This window comes from Schistocerca cancellata, chromosome 10 (genome assembly GCF_023864275.1).
Source record: "Schistocerca cancellata isolate TAMUIC-IGC-003103 chromosome 10, iqSchCanc2.1, whole genome shotgun sequence".
In the NCBI taxonomy this organism is placed as follows: Eukaryota; Metazoa; Arthropoda; class Insecta; order Orthoptera; family Acrididae; genus Schistocerca; species Schistocerca cancellata.
Window position 1 is genome coordinate 224,799,197 of NC_064635.1, and position 25,439 is coordinate 224,824,635.

Here is a 25,439-nt window from a genome sequence, read left to right on the forward strand (position 1 = left end):
GTGGTTCAGAGACGGTGAAGTGGTTGAGGGATGGTGAAGTGGATGAGGGGCGGTGAAGTGGTTGAGGGATGGTGAAGTTGTTGAGGGATGGTGAAATGGTTGAGGGACAGTGAAGTGGTTGAGGAACAGTGAAGTGGTTGAGGGATGGTGAAGTGGTTGAGGGATGGTGAAGTGGTTGAGGGATGGTGAAGTGATTGAGGGATTGTGAAGTGGTTGAAGGATGGTGAAGTGGTTGAAGGATGGTGAAGTAACATGTAGGCTGTACGGTATTGGACGACTACGTCTCATCACAAAATGTAGAGGTAGAGGCATCCCCCACTGTGTCATTCAGAATAGGCAGCACTAACGACAGGGTACATTGTCTGTGTAGGTATAAGTGTTTTGCAGTTTCAAAGGCCATTGTTGAACAGAAGCTCCTCATCACATGACCCCTACGTCTTCCTGTGTTGACCAAACCACGTATTCAGTTATAATTGTAGTGGGCACAGCGTCACAGAGCTTCTACTGTCGACGATAGAAACGTGTCACCTGTCGAATGAATCACATTTCTTGTTACACCAGGTCGATTGTTGGGACCTTACACGCCGTCACGGCTCCTTGAAACTTGCACCACACTACAGATGCAGAATTATGCTATGGGGTACACTGCGTTGGGCTTTCATGGGAGCTGTGGTGGTGAAGGGAGGCATCATGATGGCAGTTAACTACGTGAACAATACTGTGGACCAACCGCATCACTTCATGCTTGAGGCCTCGCCCTGCAGCGATGGCATCTTCCAGCAGGATAACTGTTCATGTTTCAAGGTCAGGATCGTGCTGCAGTGGTTTGAGGGAAACAATAGTGAACTCACGTTGACGTCTTGGCCAGCTCCGTGCCAAGTAGAATCCGTATTGTACTGTATTTGAAAAGTGGAACAACAGGTGATCACAATGATTTGGCTCATAGGTGTATACGGCTTTTCTAGCGATCAAAAACAATAAATAGGCATGCAGCTTCAAATCGTATGCGTCACACTCACTATTGGTGTACATTATCTTTCCTTGAGCAATTTTAGGTTTTTTGACTGTGAATCAGTGCAGCATTCATTTATTATGTCAGCATCTCAATTGTTGTCAAAATAAAATTGTACATCACGCAAACCATGTTTAGAGTCATGAAACTACCGAAAGCTGCGCTAGACTATTATAAATAAATGTAGACTAAGATATTTTTCGAGTAGCCTTGGCAGTTAAGATCGTAACAGTGTTACCCATATGTTAGGTGTGGTGAATACCTATCAGGCGTTATCTCGTTTCAGTCGCTTTGTTTGCGTATGCAGTCAGTGTCTTACTAGACTCTTAGAAACAGGGAGCAGTGGACCGTCTAGAATCAGAATGAGGATAAATGAACGGCCGCATAATCTATGGAACATATTTGTTTTACATATTTGTCCTCTTGTCTTATTTAAAAATAAGTGGCATTTATAGCAAAATTGAAACGGTCACTATTTGATTCAATTTTTATTCGGTAACTGTTGATTTGTAACGTGAAACAGAAGGATGTTGTAATAGAATTAATAAAAACTATACACATTTATCATAAATATCTAGAATATTTCCTCAAAAAATGATAAAATTAAACAAAAGCTCTAACAAAAACATACGAAACGTCGCTTCAATAGTTCGTTGAACTTATATAAAATGTGTTTATATTAGTTGTAAACAACTTTTGCACTTATCAATAATAACAAGAAACTCTCGCCTTTAATCATGATGAAGAACATTCTATTGAGAACAAATTAACAATAATAATGATATAGATTTTTATGTTTGTGCATGTATATCCATAAAAAGTAATTGCTTTGGTTACAAGAAAGGGCAGAAGTTACCCGAGCAATTAATTTTTATTGCTTATAAAATGCAATTTATATTTTATGAGGGGATTACGTGCACAGTGGACTGACACTGAACGACACGCACCTCTAATTGTGTGCAGAACAAGCAAACAAACAAAACGGAAAGAAGTCGCCGGGTCCCAGTTTCCCTCTCTCTCTCTCTCATACCTTTATGTTTCTTCCCTACCAGTGCTACCAATGCCATCGGTAATCCTACCATTAACTACGACATTTATATGCTGTACCAAAATTATCGAACCGTATTTCCGGTAGTGCCCAACTTTAACAATGTTCCATGGAATGCGAGCAGAAATGTCTCTGCAATGTTGAAATATCACGTCAGACTGCTGAATGCTTCTCTAACCGTATTGTGAATAACGTTAATTGCAGCATCATAACATTATTCCTAACAAAACAAAAATTAAAACTAATAAGCTATTATGTTAAGTTATATGTCTTGTCCTGTAAATAACATCTTGGGTAACGTTGCGTTCACCGCGATGTCGCCAAACACGGATGCGACCATCATGATGCCGTAAACAGAACCTGGATTCATCCGAAAAAATGACGTTTTGCCATTCGTGCACCCAGGTTTGTCGTTGAGTACACCATCGCAGGCGCTCCTGTCTGTGATGCAGCGTCAAGGGTAACCGCAGCCATGGTCTCCGAGCTGATAGTCCATGCTCCTGCAAACGTCGTCGAACTGTCTGTGCAGATGGTTGTTGTCTTGCAAACGTCCCCATCTGTTGACTCAGGGATCGAGACGTGGCTGCACGATCCATTACAGCCGTGCGGATAAGATGCCTGTCATCTCGACTGCTAGTGATACGAGGCCATTGGGACCCAGCACGGCGTTCCGTGTTACCCTCCTGAACCCACCGATTCCATATTCTGCGAACAGTCATTGTATCTCGACCAACGCGAGCAGTAATGTCGCGATACGATAAACCGCAATCGCGATAGGCTACAATCCGACCTTTATCAAAGAGGGAAACGTGATGGTACGCGTTTTTCCTCCTTACACGAGGCATCACAACAACGTTTCACCAGGCAACGCTGGTCAACTTCGTTTTGTGTATGAGAAATCGGTTGGAAACTTTCCTCATGTTAGCACGTTGTAGGTGTCGCCACCGGCGCCAACCTTCTTTGAATACTCTGAAAAGCTAATCATTTGCGTATCACAGCATCTCCTACCTGTCGGTTAAATTTCGCGTCTGTAGCACGTCACCTTCGTGGTGTAGCAATTTTAATGGCCAGTAGTGTATTATTTCTATGCTACTATCTCTATTAAAACACATTTCACAGAGTATTCACAGATGCCTCTCAATGTACCTACAAAAATACATTGTGTGATCAAAAGTATCCGGACACCCTCAAAAACTTATGTTTTTCATATTAGCTTCATTTTACTTCCAGGTACTCCATATCAACTGCCTCAGTAGTCATTAGACGTCGTGAGAGAGCAGAATGAGGCGCCTGCGAAACTCACAGACTTCGAACGTGATCAGGTGATTGGGTGTCACTTGTGTCATACGTCTGTACGCGAGATTTCTACACTCCTAAACGTCCCTAGGTCCACTGTTGCCGATGTGATAGTGAAGTGGAAACGTGAAGGGACACATACAGCACAAAAGAGTACTGGCCGACCTCGTCTGTTGACTGAGACCGCCGACAGTTGAAGATGGTCGTGATGTGTAACAGGCGGACATCTATCCAAACCATCATACAGGAATTCCAAACTGCATGAGGATCCGCTGCAAGTACTATGACAGTTAGGCGGGACGTGAGAAGACTATGGTTTTCATGGTCGAGCAGCTGCTCAGAAGCTACACATCACGCCGGTAAATGCCAAACGACGCCTAGCTTAGTGTAAGGAGCGTAAACATTGGACGATTGAACAGTGGAAAAACGTTATGTGGAGTGACGAATCACGGTACATAATATGGGGATCCAATGCAGGGTGTGGGTATGGCGAATGCCCGGTGAACGTCATCTGCCAGCGTGTGTAGTGCCAACAGTAAAATTCGGAGGCGGTGATGTTACGGTGTGGTCGTGTTTTCCATGGAGGGGGGGCTTGCACCCCTTGTTGTTTTGCGTGGCACTATCGTAGCATAGGCCTACACTGATGTTTTAAGCACCTTCTTGCTTCAGACTGTTGAAGAGCAATTCTGGGATGGCGATTGCATCTTTCAACACGATCGGGCATCTGTTCATAATTCACGGTCTGTGGTGGAGTGGTTACACGACAATAACATCTCTGTAATGGACTGTCCGGGACAGAGTGCTGACCTGAACCTACAGAACACCTCTGGGATGTTTCGGAACGGCGACTTTGTGCCAGGCCTCACCGACCGACATCGATACCTCTCTGTAGTGCAGCACTCTGCCATTCCCCAAGAAACCTTCCAGCACCTGGTTGAACGTATGCCTGCAGCGAGAGTGGAAGCTGTCATGGGGTGGGCCAACACCATATTAAATTCCAGCATTACCGATTTTGAGCCAGGTGTCCGGATACTTTTGATCACATAGTGTATATAATTCTACAACACATAGTTGAAGTGATGCCATACCATAAATATTGAGATCCGTCAATACGAAACTACACAGAGAAATTCGCTGGAGATACAGATGGAATATGTGTGCAAACATGTGTAAATATGGTAAATATTTGTTTTGTAAATAAAAACGCCTTCTATTGCTGGACTGTATTTAATTCTCCCAGATGCGTATCGCCTTTTTTCGCATTAAGGCATCATCAGTCGGATCTATAATGATAGATTTATGATGTACTTTTGATTTGCTATGTGTTATTCTTAGATTATGAGACTGCTCACTTCTTTTTATGTAAATAAGTGATTACTTACAGTTCTGCGCGCTTTTATTTGGCATCGGCGTTTCCTCTCATCTGGTCACTACCTCTCGGTTTACGAAACATAGGCGTGTTTCTGTGTTTAAACATTTTTCTTCCCACTTATGATTTGGTTGCTCTTGTTGTTGTGATGCAGTCCCAGTCTTGTGTCACTAGTGTAGACATGACATTGATATAGCCATAACGACTTTGAGTTCACTGGGTACCTCATCCTGTTTGGTTTGCGTACGTACACGTACATGTTGCCGACCTCTACAAGTATATGCTGAAAACTAACTTTATTGTGTGTGTGTGTTTGAGAGAGAGAGAGAGAAAATACAAGCATGCACTTTTTTCTTTTTTTCAGTTTCGGTTTAAATGTTTCGTGGAGAGATTCATGGGCGAGTGAGTGAAATGGACTTGGGTGGTATTATTATTATTATAGTGCACTATGTAGTGTTACTCTGTTATTTTATCTATTAGCGTTAACAATGAGTTGTTTGGCATATGTACTTCATCATTCAACGGTGTTTTCTTTTTTGCTTTGGTTTTCTGTATGTGGTAATTTTCTTGCAGTGTTAGGAGGTGTTCTTTATTGCTGATTCTAGTTATTTTCATGTCTTCTCCTGCAGTGGTTGGTTTGTGATTGTGTTCTCTTAGGTGGTATGCAAATGTCGTGTGGTTTGTCCCATACCTCCAGGCGCTCGAATGTTCTTTGTACCTGACATCAAATGTTCTGCCTGTTTGTCCTATGTATCTGCCATTACAGGTCTTACTCACTCTAATCGAATGACACCTGCTTTCTGGTGTATATCTCCGTTTTTTTGTCAGTTTTGTAGTGTATTTGCAGATAGAGTTGTCTGTTGTGTATTCTATGTTTATTCCCTTTTTTTTTCAAAATGTTGGCGATTATAAGTGTGAGTTTGTGTTTGTATGGAATTTTGTGCTGTCTTGCCCTCTCACTGAAAGTTGAAAACATTTGGATATCTGAAATTGAAAAAAGATCTTCAGGAAGCATGCATTACAGAAAAAATACTACAGGACAAGGAGCTGCTTTCAGAACTCCAATTGTGAAGCATCAGATTAAACTTAAGCAAAGTGTTACATCTAAGAGAACATGGACAGAAGAATGTAGGAGAAACCACAATGAGAAAATGAAGAGATTTTGGATGTAGAGGAAACCGAGCACACCAACGAAATAAGTAAAATAGAACTCCATAACTGAGCAGGTCGATATCGTTATGCGGTTTATGCTGATTCTTTTATAACTGCTTTTTCAAATTCTGGGAGATGGATGAGAAACACCTCAGTGTTCTTGTCACTGCGTTTTCATTTCTTCAATAAAGGTTCTCAGCAGACCCACGTAAAATATTTACTGAAGTACTTTAGTGTATTTCCGGTTTCCTAATGTTACGAGTTGCGTTCAAGTTATAGCAATACCGATGTTTTTTTTCTCTCGAACTAATGACACGAAAACTGTGAAACTTGTCACTTTTCGACGTAATCCCCCTGCAGTCAAATATTTTTCACAACTCTTCCTTAGGAGTCTGACTTGACTACTGGAAAATATCTGACGCGACAGCGGTGGAGTCAGCGAATGTGCGACCACAGAGAATGTAGGAAACAGCCAAAAGCCGCCTGGAGCCAGTTCACGTGAGCAGGGACCACGAGAAACCACTTCAAAGTTATCGTCGCGAGGAAACGACAGCGTCCCGTTCGCCCGAAACGCCGCTGCGTCGCCGAAACACCATATGCGCAGCTATTTTCGCTCGTTTTCCAAGCAATGCTGGCAGGAGCTTGTTCTCCAAAACATCGTGGTAGGATGCACATGTAACCGTAGTCCCCTTTGGAACGGTATCGCTGTCCCAGAACACCGCACCGCCACCGTCATTACTTCAGCACTGGCGCTTACCCGAAACTTTTGTGTGTGTGTGTGTGTGTGTGTGTGTGTGTGTGTGTGTGTGTGTGCGCGCGCGCCCCTGACCTGACTGGCGCTTGCTTTCAGGGTTGAAAAACCGAATCCATCCGCCACCCACTGACACAATCGATGAAAAGGAAGTAGAACCCGCGCCATCATGAGGCGCCAGCACTGCCTGGCAAGACGCCATGCGCGCAGCCTTGCGGCAACGCACAATCGGTGGTGCCTTCTCTGCGCAACGGCAATGCAAATGCTATAGACGACAGTGCTGCCAAAGCAGCGCTACTAAACACAGCATTCCTAAATTCCTTCACCAAGGAAGACGAAGTAAATACTCCAGAATCCGGATCAAGAACAGCTGCTAGAGTAGTGATGTAAACTTATTCGTCCGTCGCTGACACAGAAGACCGCTAGCCTACTCTCCTTCCTTTCTGGGCAAGCTGTGCACCGACTAGGGTACATACAAAGCTTACTGGGACAGGGTAAATGCTAGCTACAGTAAATTCGATAACTCGATTGCAATACTGGCATTTAATTTGATATTTCCCACAACTGACAAAATTTACAAAAAAATGTGAATTTCTTTGTCCACCCACACACTCCTCAGAACGGCACGTTGTTGCTGTTGTTGTTGTTGTTGTTGTTGTCTTCTGTCCTGAGACTGGTTTGATGCAGCTCTCCAAGCTACTCTGTCCTGTACAAGATTCTTCATCTCCCAGTACTTACTACACCTAAATCCTTCTGAATCTGCTTCATCTCTTCCACGCTGCCCTCCAGTACTAAATTGGTGCCGGCCGGAGTGGCCGAGCGGTTGTAGGCGCTGCAGTCTCGAACCGAGCAGCCGCTACGGTCGCAGGTTCGAATCCTGCCTCGGGCATGGATGTGTGTGATGTCCTTACGTTAGTTAGGTTTAATTAGTTCTAAGTTCTAGGCGACTGATGACCTCAGAAGTTAAGTCGCATAGTGCTCAGAGCCATTTGAGCCACTAAATTGGTGATCTCTTGATGCCTCAGAACATGTCGTACCAACCGATCCCTTCTTCTGGTCAAGTTGTGCCACAAACTCCTCTTCTACCCAATTCTCTTCAATACCTCCTCATCTACCCATCTTATCTTCAGCATTCTTCTGTAGCACCACATTTCAAAAGCTTCTATTCTGTTCTTGTCCAAACTATTTATCGTCCACGTTTCACTTCCATACATGGCTACGCTCCATACAAATACTTTTAGAAACGACTTCCTGACACTTAAATCTATACTCGATGTTAACAAATTTTTCTTCTTCAGAAACGCTTTCCATGCCATTGACAGTCTACATTTTATATCCTCTCTACTTCGACCATCATAAGTTATTTTGCTTCTTAAATAGTAAAACTCATTTACTACTTTAAGCGTCTCATTTCCTAATCTACTTCCCTCAGCATCACCCCATTTAATTTGACTACATTGAATTATCCTCGTTTTGCTTTTGTTGATGTTCATCTTATATCCTCCTTCCAAGACGCTGTCCATTCCGTTCAGCTGCTCTTTCAGATCCTTTGCTGCCTCTGAGAGAATTACAATGTCATCGGCGAACCTCAAAGTTTTTATTTCTTCTCCATGGATTTTAATTCCTACTCCGAACATTAACAATTTGAAATTTCGCACCCCAATTACCGGCAGCTACGTTGATGAATACTCAGCACCTCGCAAGGATAACTACAAGATCAGGAATACTATGTAAGTTGTTGGAAGTGTTAAGCGTTGGTGAAAATCTCGCTTCTGAGCACAGAACTCTGCATGGAACACACGTTGGTGCAATGCTGCGATGCAATCCGTTTTCCTCCCGCGCTGAACCTCATCATGTAGACCTATAAAAATGCGCAATCCTACATCTATAGTGAAGGCAATCACTGAAACTGGCCATCTAGTAAAGATACCTATAATTCGGATGGCTCTGCCGTCTTCGAATCACAGCACCCCCAGTCTGCGGTAATCTCAATTGAAAGTTGCTTCTCAAACTTCCACCGGACAGGACACCACAAATCCTGCAAGTTAGAAATCAGATGCCAACTTTTTTTTGACAAAACCCGTAATTCGTATACGAGAAAAATCCCTCTCTGCACTATTCTGTACAGAGGAACAATTCGTGTCTTAGATCTCACCGACGTCCAAGTCGAAGTCCGCTCCCTTCGCAGACGATGGCCAAGACGCCGTCTCCAAGTCCGTACCGCTCGATGGCTGAAGGCGAAGCCCTCTCCTCCACCATTCTCCCGTCTCCCACGCGTACGAAAGCGCGGCGGAAGAATACTCATTTTCAACCAATGTCGAACGCTCTAACATCGCCCAAATCCCTCCAACGCCATTTCTGAGATTCTATCCAATGATCGTGTCGGTCATATCGCCCCTAGGCAAACGAAATTCCAGCACAGGTGGCTCCGGATGGCGGACTATCTCCAAAAGCTCCGTATTGTCCCGCGTTTCCGGTGCCCGCTACCTGCCGCCCATGGCGGCCAGGCGAGCTACGGGCATCTGCAGACATTATATTCCACAATCCTCAACTTCCGACACTTTTCACCAGCGCTTTAAGATAGTGACTTGATCATGCAGATATGCAGGGAATACTACTCGAGAGTGTCTCACATTCACCATAATTGAATAAAGTAATGGTCTGATGCCCTTGCCAATCCCTTTATTATTAATACTAATGTTAGTAAGCTAACGTATAAGAGCCCAAATCCTGGCACCTTACAGTGAAGTAGCTTAAATCGCTTGAAAAAAACCAAATCTTCTGGTCCAGACTGTGTACCAGTTAGATTCAGAGTATGCTGATACAATAGTTCCATACTGAACAATCATATACCACCATTCGCTCGACGAAAGATCCGTACCCAAAGACTGGAAAGTTGCACTCACCGATATTCAAGAAAGGTAGTAGCAGTAATCCACTAAATTACAGGCCCATACCGTTAACGTCGATATACAGTAGGATTCTGGAACATATATTGTGTTCGGACATTACGAATTACCTCTATTGATACACAGTTCACACGGATTTAGAAAACACCGTCCTTGTCAAACACAATTACCTCTTTATTCACACGAACTGATTCCGTATTTCTAGATTTCCAGAAGACTTTTGACACTGTACGTCACAAGCGGTTTGTACTAAAATTACGTGCTTAGGGGATATCGTCTCAGTTATGCGACTGCATTCGCGAATTCCTCTCAGATAGGTCACAGTTCGTAGTAAATGACAAAGTCATCGAGTAAAACAGAAGTGATATCTGGCGTTCCCCAAGTTAGTGTTATAACTCCTTTGCTGTTTCTTATCTACATAAACGATTTAGGAGACAATCTAAGCAGCCGTCTTAGGTTGTTTGTAGATGACGCTGTCGTTTATCGTCTAGGGAAAATTGTCAGAACATCAAAGCAAATTGAAAAACGATTTAGAAAAGATATCTGTATGGTGTAAAAATTGGAAATTGACCCTGTATAACGAAAAGTGTGAGGTCATCCACATGAGTGCTAAAAGGAATCAGTTAAACTTCCGTTACAAGATAAACAGTCAAATCTAACGACCGTAAATTCAACTAAATACCTAGGAATTACAATTACGGACTACTTAGATTGGAAGGAAAGCATAGAAAATGTTGTGGGGAAAGCAAACCAAAGAGTGCGTTTTCTTGGCAGGAGACTTAGAAGGTGCAACACATCTACTAAAGAGACTGGCAACATTACACTTTTCGCCATTCTTTGGAGTACTGCTGCACGGTCTGGAATCGTTACCAGATTGGTTTGACGGAGTACATCGGGAAAGTTCAAAGAACAGCAACACGTTTCGTATTATCGTGAAATAGAGTGTCACTGAAATGAGACAGGATTTCGTCTGGACATCTTTAGAACAAAGGCGGTTTTCGTCGCGGCAGAAACTTATACGAAATTTCATTCACCAATTTTGTCCTCAGAATACGAAAATATTTTGTTGACCCCGACCTGTCTACGGAGAAACGATCGTCCTAATAAAATCAGAGAAATCAGAGCTCGCACGGAAAGGTTTTCATTTCTTCCGCGCGCTGTACGAGATTGGAATAATAGAGAATTATTGCGAATGTGGTTGGATGATGGTTCAAATGGCTCTCAGCACTATGAGACTTAACTGCTGTGGTCATCAGTCCCTAGAACGTAGAACTGCTTAAACCTAACTAACCTAAGGACATCACACACATCCATGCCCGAGGCAGGATTCGAACCTGCGACCGTAGCGCTGGCTCGGTTCCAGACTGTAGCGCCTATAACCGCTCGGCCACTCCGGCCGGCTGGTTGGATGAACCCTCTGCCAGGGACTTGAATGTGATTTGCAAAGTATTCATGTAGATGTAGATGCAGATGTCGTTCTTCAGCATTCGTGACACCCAACTGGTAGACTCTTCTCTCATTTTCAGGTCTTCGAGCAGGATTTTGTGCGCGAATCGCACGAGTTGCCAACTTTGGAGGCGATGTGCTCCACATGGAATTGGCGTTCCACCAAAACAACTCTTTTCTCGCTCGATCATGTCGTCGGATCAGCTGCCGCGCGGCCGAGACAGTCTCGCTTTGTTGACACACGACGTTCTGCCTTCTCTGACATACCGCACCCACGAACTCACATTACACACGTCCTTGAAACGATCACCACATACCTCGCTTAACCAGCGATGAATGTCAGTCGCTGTCACACCACGCAAATGGAGGAAACGAATGATTACGAGCTGTTCTTACAATGAAATCGTCGCCGTTTCAAGTACCAAAAACAGTTATCACCCTCGCTGCAGCCACTAGAGTTCTGTGGACCGTACAGTGCTTCCACCTTCCTCATGCACAACGAGTGCGCGCGTTTTTTAAAACAAACCACATATTTGTGTGTTATCACTGCTGAAGAAAAAAAAAATCGGTGGTATTATAAATGTCGGTAATCCCCAACATCTTAACACTAAACGGGAAAAATATCAATTTCTGTCACTCAGCAAAGAGTCTAGGGGTTAATAACAAACGAAAATTTAAATTGGACAGAAGATGTAACTGTAATGAGCAACAAGACATCAGCATCTCTCCATGCCGTACAAAAATATAAAAAGCGCTTCCCTCTTGACCTGAAAAAGAAACTTGTTCAGACAGATCTCCAATTCTTTATTACAGTGAGTTTATCCTGCAAGATCTTTCTCAGGAAAGCTAACGGCGCATGGAAATGTTGAAAAATGTCAATGTTCGTTATACTCGTAAATCGGGTGTTCCACTAGTTGATCATATTTCACCCTCATATGGACACCTATCGTGGCTGCGTGCAGACTAGCGTATCGGCTTCCGTAGCCCCTGTCTTCTCCACTGTCTATGTCTGATCAATGAAGGCTGTCCCTCATATCTTCCCACGATATCTTCTTTCCAGTTTTCTCCTTTGGTGCGGCCCGCGACAAATTCCTCTCCCGTGCGAACATCTTCATCGTAGAGTAGCACTTGTTGCAACCTACGTCCTCTATCGTTCCATTAAGTTTCGGGTGTGCAGACGCAAGAAAGGAGATTTCTTGCGGCTGCACACCCGAAACTTAATGGAACAGTCTTCGCGCCGCCAAAACCTGAAGATGTACGTCCTCTATTATTCGCCATTCGCCGGATGTATTCCGGTCTCTGCCTTTCTCTACAGTTTTTACTCTCTACAGCTTTTTCTGCTACCATGGAAGTCATTCCCTCATACCCTAACTGAAGTCCTATCATTGTGTCCCTTCTTCCTGTCAGGGTTTTCCATGCATTCCTTCCCTCGCCGATTCAAACGAGAATCTCCTCATTCCTTACCTTATCAGTCCACCTTATCAGTCCACCTCGAAATAGACGACAGAGGGATAGAGAAACAATTAAAATCGCTCAAAAGAGGAAAGGCCTCTGGACCTGATGGGATACCAGTTCAATTTTACACAGAGTACGCGAAGGAACTTGCCCCCCTTCTTGCAGCGGTGTACCGTAGGTCTCTAGAAGAGCGTAGCGTTCCAAAGGATTGGAAAAGGGCACAGGTCATCCCCGTTTTCAAGAAGGGACGTCGAACAGATGTGCAGAACTATAGACCTATATCTCTAACGTCGATCAGTTGTAGAATTTTGGAACACGTATTGTGTTCGAGTATAATGACTTTTCTGGAGACTAGAAATCTACTCTGTAGGAATCAGCATGGGTTTCGAAAAAGACGGTCATGTGAAACCCAGCTCGCGCTATTCGTCCACGAGACTCAGAGGGCCATAGACACGGGTTCACAGGTAGATGCCGTGTTTCTTGACTTCCGCAAGGCGTTCGATACAGTTCCCCACAGTCGTTTATTGAACAAAGTAAGAGCATATGGACTATCAGACCAATTGTGTGATTGGATTGAGGAGTTCCTAGATAACAGGACGCAGCATGTTATTCTCAATGGAGAGAAGTCTTCCGAAGTAAGAGTAATTTCAGGTGTGCCGCAGGGGAGTGTCATAGGACCGTTGCTATTCACAATATACATAAATGACCTGGTGGATGACATCGGAAGTTCACTGAGGCTTTTTGCAGATGATGCTGTGGTGTATCGAGAGGTTGTAACAATGGAAAATTGTACTGAAATGCAGGAGGATCTGCAGCGAATTGACGCATGGTGCAGTGAATGGCAACTGAATCTCAATGTAGACAAGTGTAATGTGCTGCGAATACACAGAAAGGTAGATCCTTTATCATTTAGCTACAAAATAGCAGGTCAGCAACTGGAAGCAGTTAATACCATAAATTATCTGGGAGTACGCATTAGGAGTGATTTAAAATGGAATGATCATATAATGTTGATTGTCGGTAAAGCAGATTCCAGACTGAGATTCATTGGAAGAATCCTAAGGAAATGCAATCCGAAAACAAAGGAAGTAGGTTACAGTACGCTTGTTCGCCCACTGCTTGAATACTGCTCAGCAGTGTGGGATCCGTACCAGATAGGGTTGATACAAGACATAGAGAAGATCCAACGGAGAGCAGCGCGCTTCGTTACAGGATCATTTAGTAATCGCGAAAGCGTTACGGAGATGATAGATAAACTCCAGTGGAAGACTCTGCAGGAGAGACGCTCAGTAGCTCGGTACGGGCTTTTGTCAAAGTTTCGAGAACATACCTTCACCGAAGAGTCAAGCAGTATATTGCTCCCTCCTACGTATATCTCGCGAAGAGACCATGAGGATAAAATCAGAGAGATTAGAGCCCACACAGAGGCATACCGACAATCCTTCTTTCCACGAACAATACGAGACTGGAATAGAAGGGAGAACCGATAGAGGTACTGAAGGTACCCTCCGCCATACACCGTCAGGTGGCTTGCGGAGTATGGATGTAGATGTAGATGTAGAAACATTCTTCTGTAGCACCACATCTCAAATGTTTCTATTTTTCCACAGTGCAAACCTCACTACCGTACAATGCTGCGTTACAAACGTAATTTCTCATAAATTTATTACTCAAACTAAGACCAAAGTTTGATATTAGCACACTTCTCTTGGCCAGAAATGCACTTTTTACCACTGCTAGTCTGTCTTTTATGACCCCCTTGCTCGGACTGACATAGGTTATTCTGCTGCCAATGTAGCAGAATTTCTTAACCTCGTCTACTTCATGATCTCCAATTCTGTTGTTAATTTATTCGCTGTTATCACTTCTGCAACTTCTCATTACCTTCGTCTTTCTTCGATTTACCCTCAGTCCATATTATATACTCATTAGACTGTTCAATCCATTCAAAACATCCTGTAATACTTGTTCGCTTTCTCTGAGGATAGCAATTTCATCAGCGAATCTAATATCCTTTCACTGATATCCTTTCACCTTGAATTTTAATTCGACTCTTGAGCCTTTCTTTTCACTCCCGTCATTGCTTCTTCTATGTGAACAGTAGAAGCTAAAGAGTAAATCAGTATCTTTCACCCTTTTCAATGCGAGCACCTTGTTCTTGGTCTTTCAGTCTAATTGTACTGATTCTGGTACATATCGTGTATTACCCGTCTTTCCCTATCGCTTATCCTGTTTTTGTCAGAATTTTGCACCATTTAGCATCTCCAAACGCTTTTTCCTGGTCGACAAATCAAATGAACGAGCCTCGATTTTTCTTCAGTGTTGCTTCCATTAATAAGTGCAACCAGAGAACTGCCTCAGCGGCGCCTTTACCTTTCCTAAAGCAAAATTTGTCGTCAACTAACAGAACCTCAATTTTCTTGTCCGCTCTTCTGTCTATTACTCTTGTCAGCAACTTGGATGCGTGAGCTCTTATGCTGATTGTGCGATAATTCTCGCACTTGTCAGCTCTTGCTATTTTCGGAACTGTGTGGATGATATTTTTTCGAAAGTGTGATGGCATATTGTCAGTCTCATACATTGTACTCACCAATGTGAATAGTCTTTTTGTTGCCAGCTTCCCTAATGATCCGATGGAATGTTATCTATACCTTCTGTCTTATTTGATCTTCAGTATGCCAGAGGTTTTTTTTTTAAAATTTTGATTCCAATACAGGATCCCTTATCTTTTCCTTGTCGATTCCTGTTTCTTCTTCTAACACCTCATCAGACAAGTCTTCCCCCTCATAGACACCTTCAGTGTACTCTTTCCACCTATTCGCTCTCTCCTCTCCATTTAACAGTGGAATTCCCGTTGCACTCTTAATATTGCCACCCTTGCTTTTAACTTATTTTTCATGTAGCCATTTTGTCTTAGGTTCCCTGCACTTCCTATTTATTTTGTTCTTAAGTTTCTTGTATTTCCGAATTCCTCAGAACATTTTTGTATTCCCTTCTTTCGTCGATCAGCTGAAGTATTTCTTATGATTTCTTCGCAGTTACCTCCTTTCTACATACGGTTTTCTTTCCAACATCCGTGACTGCCCTTTTTAGAGGTGTCCATTCCTCTTCAACTGAACTGCCTGTTGAGCTATTCATTCTCGCAGTATCTACACTCTCAGAGATCTTCACCGCGCGTCTCTTCATTTCTTAGTACTTCCGTTTCCCATTTCCTTGCACACTGATTCTTCCTGAGTAGTCTCTTAAACTCCAGCCTGCTCTTCATCACCACTGAATTGTCGTCTGAGTCTATATCTACTACTGGGTAAGCCGTACAATCCAGTATTTGATTTCGGAATTTCTGCCTGACCACGATCTAATCCAACTGGAATCTCCCGGTATCTCCCTGCATTTTCCAAGTATACCTCCTGTTATTATTCTTGAACAGAGTATTCGCCATTAAAAATTGACGTTCGCTATTAATAACTGAATTTATTGCAAAACTCAATTAGTTCCTACTACCATGAATATTCTTCTACAACTTTTTCTTCTACTCCTTCACCTACAGCCGTATTCCAATCCCTCAATACTGTTATATTTTCATCTCGCTTTGCGTACTGAATTACTCGTTCAGTATCACCATATATTTTCTCTATCTGTTCATCCCCTACTTGCGACGTCGGCATGTATATGTGAACTATTGTTGTTGGTGTTGGTTTGCTGTCGATTCTGATGAGAATAACCCTATCAATGAGTTGTTCACAGTAACTCACTCTCCACCCTACCTTCCTATTCATAACTAATCCTCCTCGCTTTATACCATTTTCTGCTGCTTTTGATATTACCTTATACATGTCTGACTTGAAATGCTTGTGTTCTTTCCATTCCTCCTTACTGAGACCCACTATATCTAGACTGAGCTACTGCACTTCCCTTTTCAGGTTCTCTAGCTTCCCTGCCACGTTCAAACTTCTGACATTCCACGCCGCAGCTCGAAGAACGTTATCCTTTCGTTGGTTATTCAGTCTTCTTCTCGAGGTTACTTTTCCCTTGGCAATCGCCTCCCAGAGATCAGAATGGAAGACTAGTCTGGAATCTCTTGCCAATGGAGGGATAATGATGACAGAATTTTTCAGCTACATGCCAGATGTCCTGCGGATACACATTACGTATCCTAACGGTCTTATCCCAACATCATGGCAGGAACATCTGTTCCCATCAGAGCAAAATCCTGTCGCATCCCATCGTTCAGCCAGTTTGTCGAAGTCCTTTTCAGTAACAGGAAGCCGCCTCTGGAATAACTTCGCACATTACATTAGAGAACTGAAAAACATCTCCAGCTTCAGAAGATAGTTAATGACATATCTACAAAAGGAACAACAAGGGTTTCGATTCTCCCTCCCTGTACACACTCTTTACCAGCGTACACCCTTCTTCTCAACCAGATATTCCTCACTCCCCATTATTCTTTGTTGATGTAGTCACCTTAAACTTGCTTTGCCCAGAACTCGCTATAATAGAAAACGTCTATATTGGACACACATAAATTCTTTTTGCCAACGGCCTTGCGCAGTGGTAACACCGGTTCCTGTGAGATCGTCGAAGTTAAGCGTTGTCGGGCTGGGCTACCACTTGGATGGGTGACCATCCAGTCTGCCGAGCGCTGTTGGCAAGCGGGGTGCACTCAGCCCTTGTGAGGCAAACTGAGGAGCTTCTTGACTGAGAAGTAACAGCTTCGGTCACATTCTTCTGGCTGAAATTTTGATTTGACGTTGTGGGTTCCTGATGACTAAATAACTGATGAAGATTTGCTGGGGTCCCGGCGGAGGTTCGAGTCCTCCCTCGGGCATGGGTGTGTGTGTTTGTTCTTAGGATGATTTAGGTTACGTAGTGTGTAAGCTTAGGGACTGATGACCTTAGTAGTTAAGTCCCATAAGATTTCACACACATTTTTGAAGATTTGCTGGTACTACTCTTAAACTTTATTCTTTGTCACATTATTAAATATCACACCGTTTTTATAATTTCCACTGAATATTCCAAATTACATTGTTAGTGTGGATCATATAAATACGTCTGTCTCCATCAGAGGCCTCTACTCCTTACATTCCAAATATTCCAAAGAGTTAACAAAGCAAAAGAATTCATAAACTTTCTTGATAAAAGGAGAGTCATCACCAAGATATAACATTATTTTATAAATGAATACAGAAATGAATTTAATAATTAGCTTTAGATTGTGCAATTAATAATATGAATTTTAAGTACATCACAAATTTCGTAATTTCAAATATTTTTGAAAGAGTGATTTTAACTGTAAGTACAGACTATTTACAAGTTAATTTCTTTTTATACATTTTAGTCTGAAATATAATACATCGTATACAAAATCAAGTGAAATTCTTTCAGTGAAACAGCATAGAATGTTCACCTATACAATAATCGGCAGTAGGCCTATACATGGTATCGGTTATTTGTATTAAATGGTTCAAATGGCTCTGAGCACTATGGGACTTAACATCAGAGGTCATCAGTCCCCTAGAACTTAGAACTACTTAAACCTAACTAACCTGAGGACATCACACACATCCATGCCCGAGGCAGGATTCGAACCTGCGACCGTAGAAATCATGCGGTTGCAGACTGAGCGTCTAGAACCTCTCGGCCGCCGAGGCCGGCATTTGTATAAAAAAAGAAGGTAGTGTTAGGGGAGGGTGCTCCATTACATGCGGTGTCCTGACCACAGGCCCCTCCGTATCTGCAACCAGTGACGCCTGTGGGCTGAGGATGACACGGCGGCCGGTCGGTACAGTTGGGCCTTCACGGCCTGTTCGGGTGGAGTTTAATTTCAGTTTTTACAAATTACTTTTATACAATTATTATTATTATTGTTATTGCTATTATTATTGTGTGTGTATTGCGTTTTAAACTGGGGAACAAGAAAAGACGGAGAGGCTTCGCCCTGCCGTAGCCTTAAGTGGTTCACAACCCCACAACAGTCCACAGCAGTGCACCCACCCCACCGCCGCCCCACACCGAACCCAGGGTTATTGTGCGGTTCGGCCCCCTATTGGATTCCCCCCTCCCCTTCTCCCCGCCCCAGGTACGTCTTATACGACGCGACTAGTGCAGCCCCAAATGTTCGCCAGGTAGAGTAATGACAGTGTGGAGACAGTGTTTGCACAGCATTCGCTGACAAACTGAGGCAGAATAAGGGGAACAAGCCCGCATTTGGCCAGGCAGATGGAAAACCGCCTTAAAAACCGTCCACAGGCTGGCCAGCACACTGGACCTCGACATTAGGCGGCGGCCGGGCGGATTCGTGTGGGGTGGGGACCGACACGCCTTCCGCTGGGGCAGCAGCGCATCAGGCCTCGCGGCTGGGCGGCCGGGCATTATTAATGTTGTTATTTCTATTTTTCTCAGACCTTAGGTCTGGTTAAAAACGGAAAGTGACGCGGACCTTCATCAAGCGTGACTTCCTTTTAACTGTACGGTGTATGTTACATTGCATTTAGGAACTTTTGGGTAATTGAACACGTATCAATAATTACGTACTTCTGTAGTTGTATATATACGTTTGGATGTAGCTGTATTGCGTTGATGTACTGGTGGATATTGCGTGGTATGACTCCTGTAGTTGATAGTATAATTGGTATAATGTCAACTTTATCCTGATGCTACATGTCCTTCACTTCCTCAGCCAGTTGGATGTATTTTTCAATTTTTTCTCCTATTTTCTTCTGTATATTTATTGTATTGGATACGGATATTTCGATTAGTTGCGTTAATTTCTTCTTTTTATTGGTGAGTATGATGTCAGGTTTGTTATGTGGTGTTGTTTTATCTGTTATAACGGTTCTGTTCCAGTATAATTTGTATTCATCATTCTCCAGTACATTTTGTGGTGCATACTTGTATGTGGGAGCGTGTTGTTTTATTGTGGCAAGTTGTTGATGTATTATTTTTGCTACATTGTCATGTCTTCTGGGGTATTCTGTATTTGCTAGTATTGTACATTTACTTGTGATGTGATCTACTGTTTCTATTTGTTGTTTACAAACTCTGCATTTATCTGTTGTGGTATTGGGATCTTTAATAATATGCTTGCTGTAATATCTGGTGTTTATTGTTTGATCCTGTATTGCAATCATGAATCCTTCCGTCTCACTGTATATATTGCCTTTTCTTAGCCATGTGTTGGATGCGTCATGATCGATGTGTGGCTGTGTTAGATGATACGGGTGCTTGCCATGTAGTGCCTTCCCCTTCCAATCTACTTTCTTCGTATCTGTTGATGTTATGTGATCTAAAGGGGTGTAGAAGTGGTTATGAAATTGCAGTGGTGTAGCCGATGTATTTATATGAGTGATTGCTTTGTATATTTTGCTAGTTTCTGCTCGTTCTAGAAAGAATTTTCTTAAATTGTCTACCTATCCATAATGTAGGTTTTTTATGTCGATGAATTCCCTTCCTCCTTCCTTTCTGCTTAATGTGAATCTTTCTGTTGCTGAATGTATGTGATGTATTCTATATTTGTGGCATTGTGATCGCGTAAGTGTATTGACTGCTTCTAGGTCTGTGTTACTCCATTTCACTACTCCAAATGAGTAGGTCAATATTCGTATAGCATAGGTATTTATAGCTTTTGTCTTGTTTCTTGCTGTCAATTCTGTTTTCAGTATTTTTGTTAGTCTTTGTCTATATTTTTCTTTTAGTTCTTCTTTAATATTTGTATTATCTATTCCTATTTTTTGTCTGTATCCTAGATATTTATAGGCACCTGTTTTTTCCATCGCTTCTATGGAGTCACTGTGGTTATTCAATATGTAATCTTCTTGTTTAGTGTGTTTTCCCTTGACTATGATATTTTTCTTACATTTGTCTGTTCCAAAAGCCATATTTATATCATTGCTGAATACTTCTGTTATCTTTAGTAGTTGAGTTGTTGATTGGTTGCTGCCAGTAGTTTTAGATCATCCATGTATAGCAAATATGTGATTTTGTGTTGGTATGTTCCAGTAATATTATATCCATAATTTGTATTATTTAGCATGTTGGATAGTGGGTTCAGAGCAAGACAGAACCAGAAAGGACTTAATGAGTTTCCTTGGTATATTCCACGCTTAATCTGTATTGGCTGTGATGTGATGTTATCTGAATTTGTTTGGATATTAAGTGTAGTTTTCCAGTTTTTCATTACTATGTTTAGAAACTGTATCAATTTAGGATCTACTTTGTATATTTCCAATATCTGTAGTAACCATGAGTGGGGTACACTATCAAAGGCTTTTTGGTAATCAATGTATGCGTAGTGTAGCGACCTTTTTTTAGTTTTAGCTTGATATGTCACCTCTGTATCTATTATCAGTTGCTCTTTACATCTTCGTGCTCCTTTGCAGCAGCCTTTTTGTTCTTCATTTATAATTTTGTTCTGTGTTGTATGTGTCATTAATTTCTGTGTAATGCCTGAAGTTAATATTTTGTAGATTGTTGGTAGGCATGTTATGGGGCGATATTTAGCTGTGTCTGCTTGATCTTTAGGTTTCAGATAGGTTACTCCATGTGTAAGTGTATCAGGGAATGTGTATGGGTCTGCAATGTAACTGTTAAATAATTTAGTTAGATGTGAATGTGTTGAGGTGAACTTCTTTAGCCAGAAATTTGCTATTTTATCATTTCCAGGGGCTTTCCAATTGTGCGTAGAATTAATTGCTCGGGTGACTTCATGTTGCAAAATTATCACTTCAGGCATTTGTGGTATAATCTTGTATGAGTCTGTTTCTGCTTGTATCCACCGTGCATGCCTGTTATGTTGTACCGGGTTTGACCATATGTTGCTCCAGAAGTGTTCCATGTCTGTTATGTTCGGTCGATTGTCTATTTTTATGTGTGTGTTATCTATTGTTTGGTAAAATTTCTTTCGGTTTGTGTTGAATGTTTGGTTTTGTTTCCTTCTATTTTCACTTTTTTTGTATCTTCTAAGTCGTTTGGCCAATGCTTGTAATTTCTGCTTCTTTTCATCTAATTGCTCTATTGCTTCTTGTTGTGAGATTTTACCTAACCTTTTTCGTTTTTTGTATGATATTTCATTTCTTATAAATTGTGTTAGCTGTCCGATGTCTTTTCTCAGTTTTTCTATTCTGATCTGTAGCCTGTGTTGCCATGCTGGTTTTGTGGGTTTCTTCTGTGTGTTGGTTGGTTCTGATATCTGCCTAGTATGTAAATTTAGTGTAGTGAGTGCTCCTACATAAACCAGTAGTTTTAACTCTTCCATAGTTGTATTTTCATTTATTTTGTTGTGTATGATTGTGTTGATAGTTGTTATTGTTGATTCGACTTGTGGGTTATTTGGTGGTCTATGCAAGAATGGTCTAATGTCTGTATTTGTGTCTTTGTATTCTACATATGTCAACTGAAATTTTTCTTCTATATCTAACATGTGTGTCACTTCATGTTCGCCGGCCGAAGTGGCCGTGCGGTTAAAGGCGCTGCAGTCTGGAACCGCAAGACTGCTACGGTCGCAGGTTCGAATCCTGCCTCGGGCATGGATGTTTGTGATGTCCTTAGGTTAGTTAGGTTTAACTAGTTCTAAGTTCTAGGGGACTAATGACCTCAGCAGTTGAGTCCCATAGTGCTCAGAGCCATTTGAACCATTTTTTGAACTTCATGTTCTATTTGTGCTTGTTCTGGTGGCTGTCTTAAGATTTCGTTTTCCTCTGATTGTTTAATTGACGGGTTTTGTTCTTTGTTTGTTTTCTCTAGGATGTTTGAGTCCATTACTGTATTTTCTTCTTCATCTAATTGCACATTATTTTGTTCCAGTATTTGTTGTACTTGTTGTTTGATGTTTTCTAATTCTGACTGGGGTATCCTGTTATTTTTTATTATTACACGGATCTGATCAGCTAGTCGTTGTTCTGTTAAAAATTTTAATTCCGGGTACCTGGTAATAAATGTTGTGTATACTTGTGATCTGTATCCAGTTGTGTTGGTTCCTAGGTTTGTTGCTTGGTAATAACATAACATGAGGTGTCGATTAACTTCATCTAACCATCTCATCCTCTGTCTTTGTTTTCCTTCTAGGGTGGTTGCAGGAAGCATATCCTGCAAAACACCTCTATTTGGATTTAAATAATTTTCCAGTTGGCTAGCAGTGTCGTTACCATTGTGGGCGGGCATAGGGTTCAAGCGTCGTCCCCGACCATGACGACGCTTGTCCGAGGCTTCTTTAGTTCTGTCCTGAACCAACTAATCACACTAAAAGGGGGGTTAGCCCTATTAGTGGTTTGTTCTTTTCGTCACCTTTTACGACTGGCAGAACATACCGGAGGCCTATTCTTTTCCCGGGCCTCCACGGGGTTTATTATTATTATTATTATTATTATTATTATTATTGCTACTTTCACTATTAGTGGCAGCAGATGGAGTAGTACAAGTATTACAAACATCAGTTTCATTGTTTCATAGTCAGTTACATCTTAATGCTATCACAATATACGTAAAAATCTTGACAAATGCCATAAAAAAAGTTTACAGCAAACCCTAACAGCAGAATCCTGGCAGCGTCGAAATTATGAGAGGCATCCGCATGCCTTGCTCATAGTGTGGCATCAAGCAGTCATGCCTGCAAGATGAGTGGTCTACCAAGCGAGTGGATTTAATCTTATTTATTGAGTAACATCAATGACTGATTATGAACTCTAGTACCCACAATTAAGCTACAAATTATTCTCCTGTTTGAATATTATGCAACGGAAACGGATAGCGCACATCTGACTATTAGGAATTTACACAACTCTGATTGTTCACTAAGCTCTGGCAATACCACATTTTCTTTCTTACCCAACGGCTTCGATCAACACTTGGCCATCGCACTGAAGATGAATGGCGCACACATTATAAATTCTGGATATCATGACTACACACTATTCGCAGAACAAGGCCACGAATCTTTTTTTTCACTATCTTTTTTATTCCGATAAATTCTATTATGATTCGAAGGTAACCTAAACATACCATTACATTTTATACAACAATTACACATGAGAAACTCCGCCCATTGGTCATGGCTTTACATTGGTGATTCTCTGTCTTATGGTCTCGTAATTATCTAACGCTACAGTGGACTTTCTGGATAGGATGGTGGATCTTTTGGTATATCTCACGCTTCGACTCTCACACCCATCATCATGAAAATTTACTCCAGACCGAGCGGTACAAAAAGAAACATGCATAACCCACTGCATCTGAACCTATCTTGCTACTCTCCCATGTAAACCAGACATACTTAAATTACATAAAATACATCACACTGGCAACATAGAATACATAATAAAGAATAGTCACACCTTTAGAATCACTTCATTTTCAGCTTTCGCACTTAAATTAGTATTCATCCCAGTCTCACACGACACTGCCCCACATTGTAACTTTTCTTTCCTAGTACGAACTCTGGAGGATATATGCACGTCTTCCTGTGCAATGCAAGCCAAGTGGCGTTGCTGGATAGACGGCTGACTCACCTTGCTTCTCTCTCAGAGTATTAGAGTTTGAATCCAGCGTCACACGGAAACATAACACGCAAAATAATATTAAGATCATATTCGTGACACACGCGAGTCCTCAACTGATACCATGGACGAGTACTTCTCTTTATCCTTTGTCTCACACACAGATTGAGACTCACACAGTGCTCACCACGTGGAAGTGCTCGTCTCTAATTTCAAGTCCTGCACACACCATTTCTTAAATATTTCCAACTTATAGTACACACGCCAGTAATTCAGCTTAACTTAAGCACTCGGAAGTATTTCAAATTATTGCTACACGTGGTTTCATTGTGACCGTTGGTCACTTCCGAAGATTACTACGGTCCCCTTAATATTACCTACCTGTCATGTAATTCTCCCCTCAAAAGTTCCTGAAATAGAGAAATAATTATTCCAAACTACTCTTAAGTATTTCACATGCATACCATTTTCTCCACTCTTTTGTCTTTACGGAACACACCTAAGACAGGTCTTACAAACACAAGATCCAGCGCCAGAGTGCTGAAACATATTACAAAAAATATGTTGTTCTGACAAGAATAACGAATAATGTTGTACCTATTTTCAATGTCGGGCGGTACTGTACCCTTTCAAAAAAATAAATAAATTATAAATAAGTAACTCGAATGCGCCACGTATTGTGCTGCTACACTGTATCCAGATACACTTCTTTGTTTCTATTGTAAAGCCTGCCTCATTAGCACTACTGTGATGTAAGTTCGTGGCTAAGCCGACGGTGTTCCTTACGACTGACCTAGCCGTGTACTGCCCCAGGTCGCCCCGTGTCGTACATACCGTGGAAGGCTTACCAGCCCGACAACAACGGAGGCAACGAGAACTGCGTCGACTTCAACAGCGCCGGAGAGTCGAACGACGTGGTGTGCGAGAACAGGGCGCCCTTCTTCTGCGAGCGCCGGCTGCCGGTGGCCGTGCCGCACGACTACGAGTGGCTGCAGGAGGCAGGCCGCTTCTACAAGGTGCACGCGCAGCGGCTGGGCCACGCGGCGGCGGCCAGCACGTGCCGCTCCGAGAACGCGACGCTCGCCGTCACGGACACGTGGCGCCGTGGAGAGGCCCTGCTCAGCCTGTTCGACCTCGACCACGATACCTTCCAGCTGTACCTGGTAGGCTTCACGGACGAAGCTAACGAGGGGGACTTCGTTACCGAAACGGGTTCGTACATTACACGGTGTATAATGGCTATAAGTTCAGATGTTTCTATTGGTGGCTGAGGATTGCCAACTTCACGACATTACATCAGTATTTACGTCATTTGCACACTAATAACTACAGTCGCATGTTCTTAGCTTCAGTAGTACATCTGAGTACGTGTGGCAAGAGCTTCCTATCTATAGAACAGCAAGCAAAAAGTATCTTTATATGCTTCAAGTGTTTCAAAGGAGTTTGCCACTTCATCTAACTGGGGTGAAATCACATTAGGTGTTCCACAAGGTTCAATCGTGGGTCCGC

General features: G+C 42.3%; 1 protein-coding gene across 1 annotated transcript in view; it reads left to right on the forward strand.

Moving 5' to 3' along the window:
* The window catches only part of LOC126106477 (mannose-binding protein C-like), a 98,603-nt gene that overhangs the window by 67,010 nt on the left and 6,154 nt on the right, over positions 1-25,439 (forward strand). Inside the window, exon 5 of the mRNA XM_049912777.1 lies at positions 24,744-25,142. Coding sequence (XP_049768734.1) covers positions 24,744-25,142 — 399 coding nt within the window. The remainder of the gene's footprint in view (positions 1-24,743; positions 25,143-25,439) is intronic.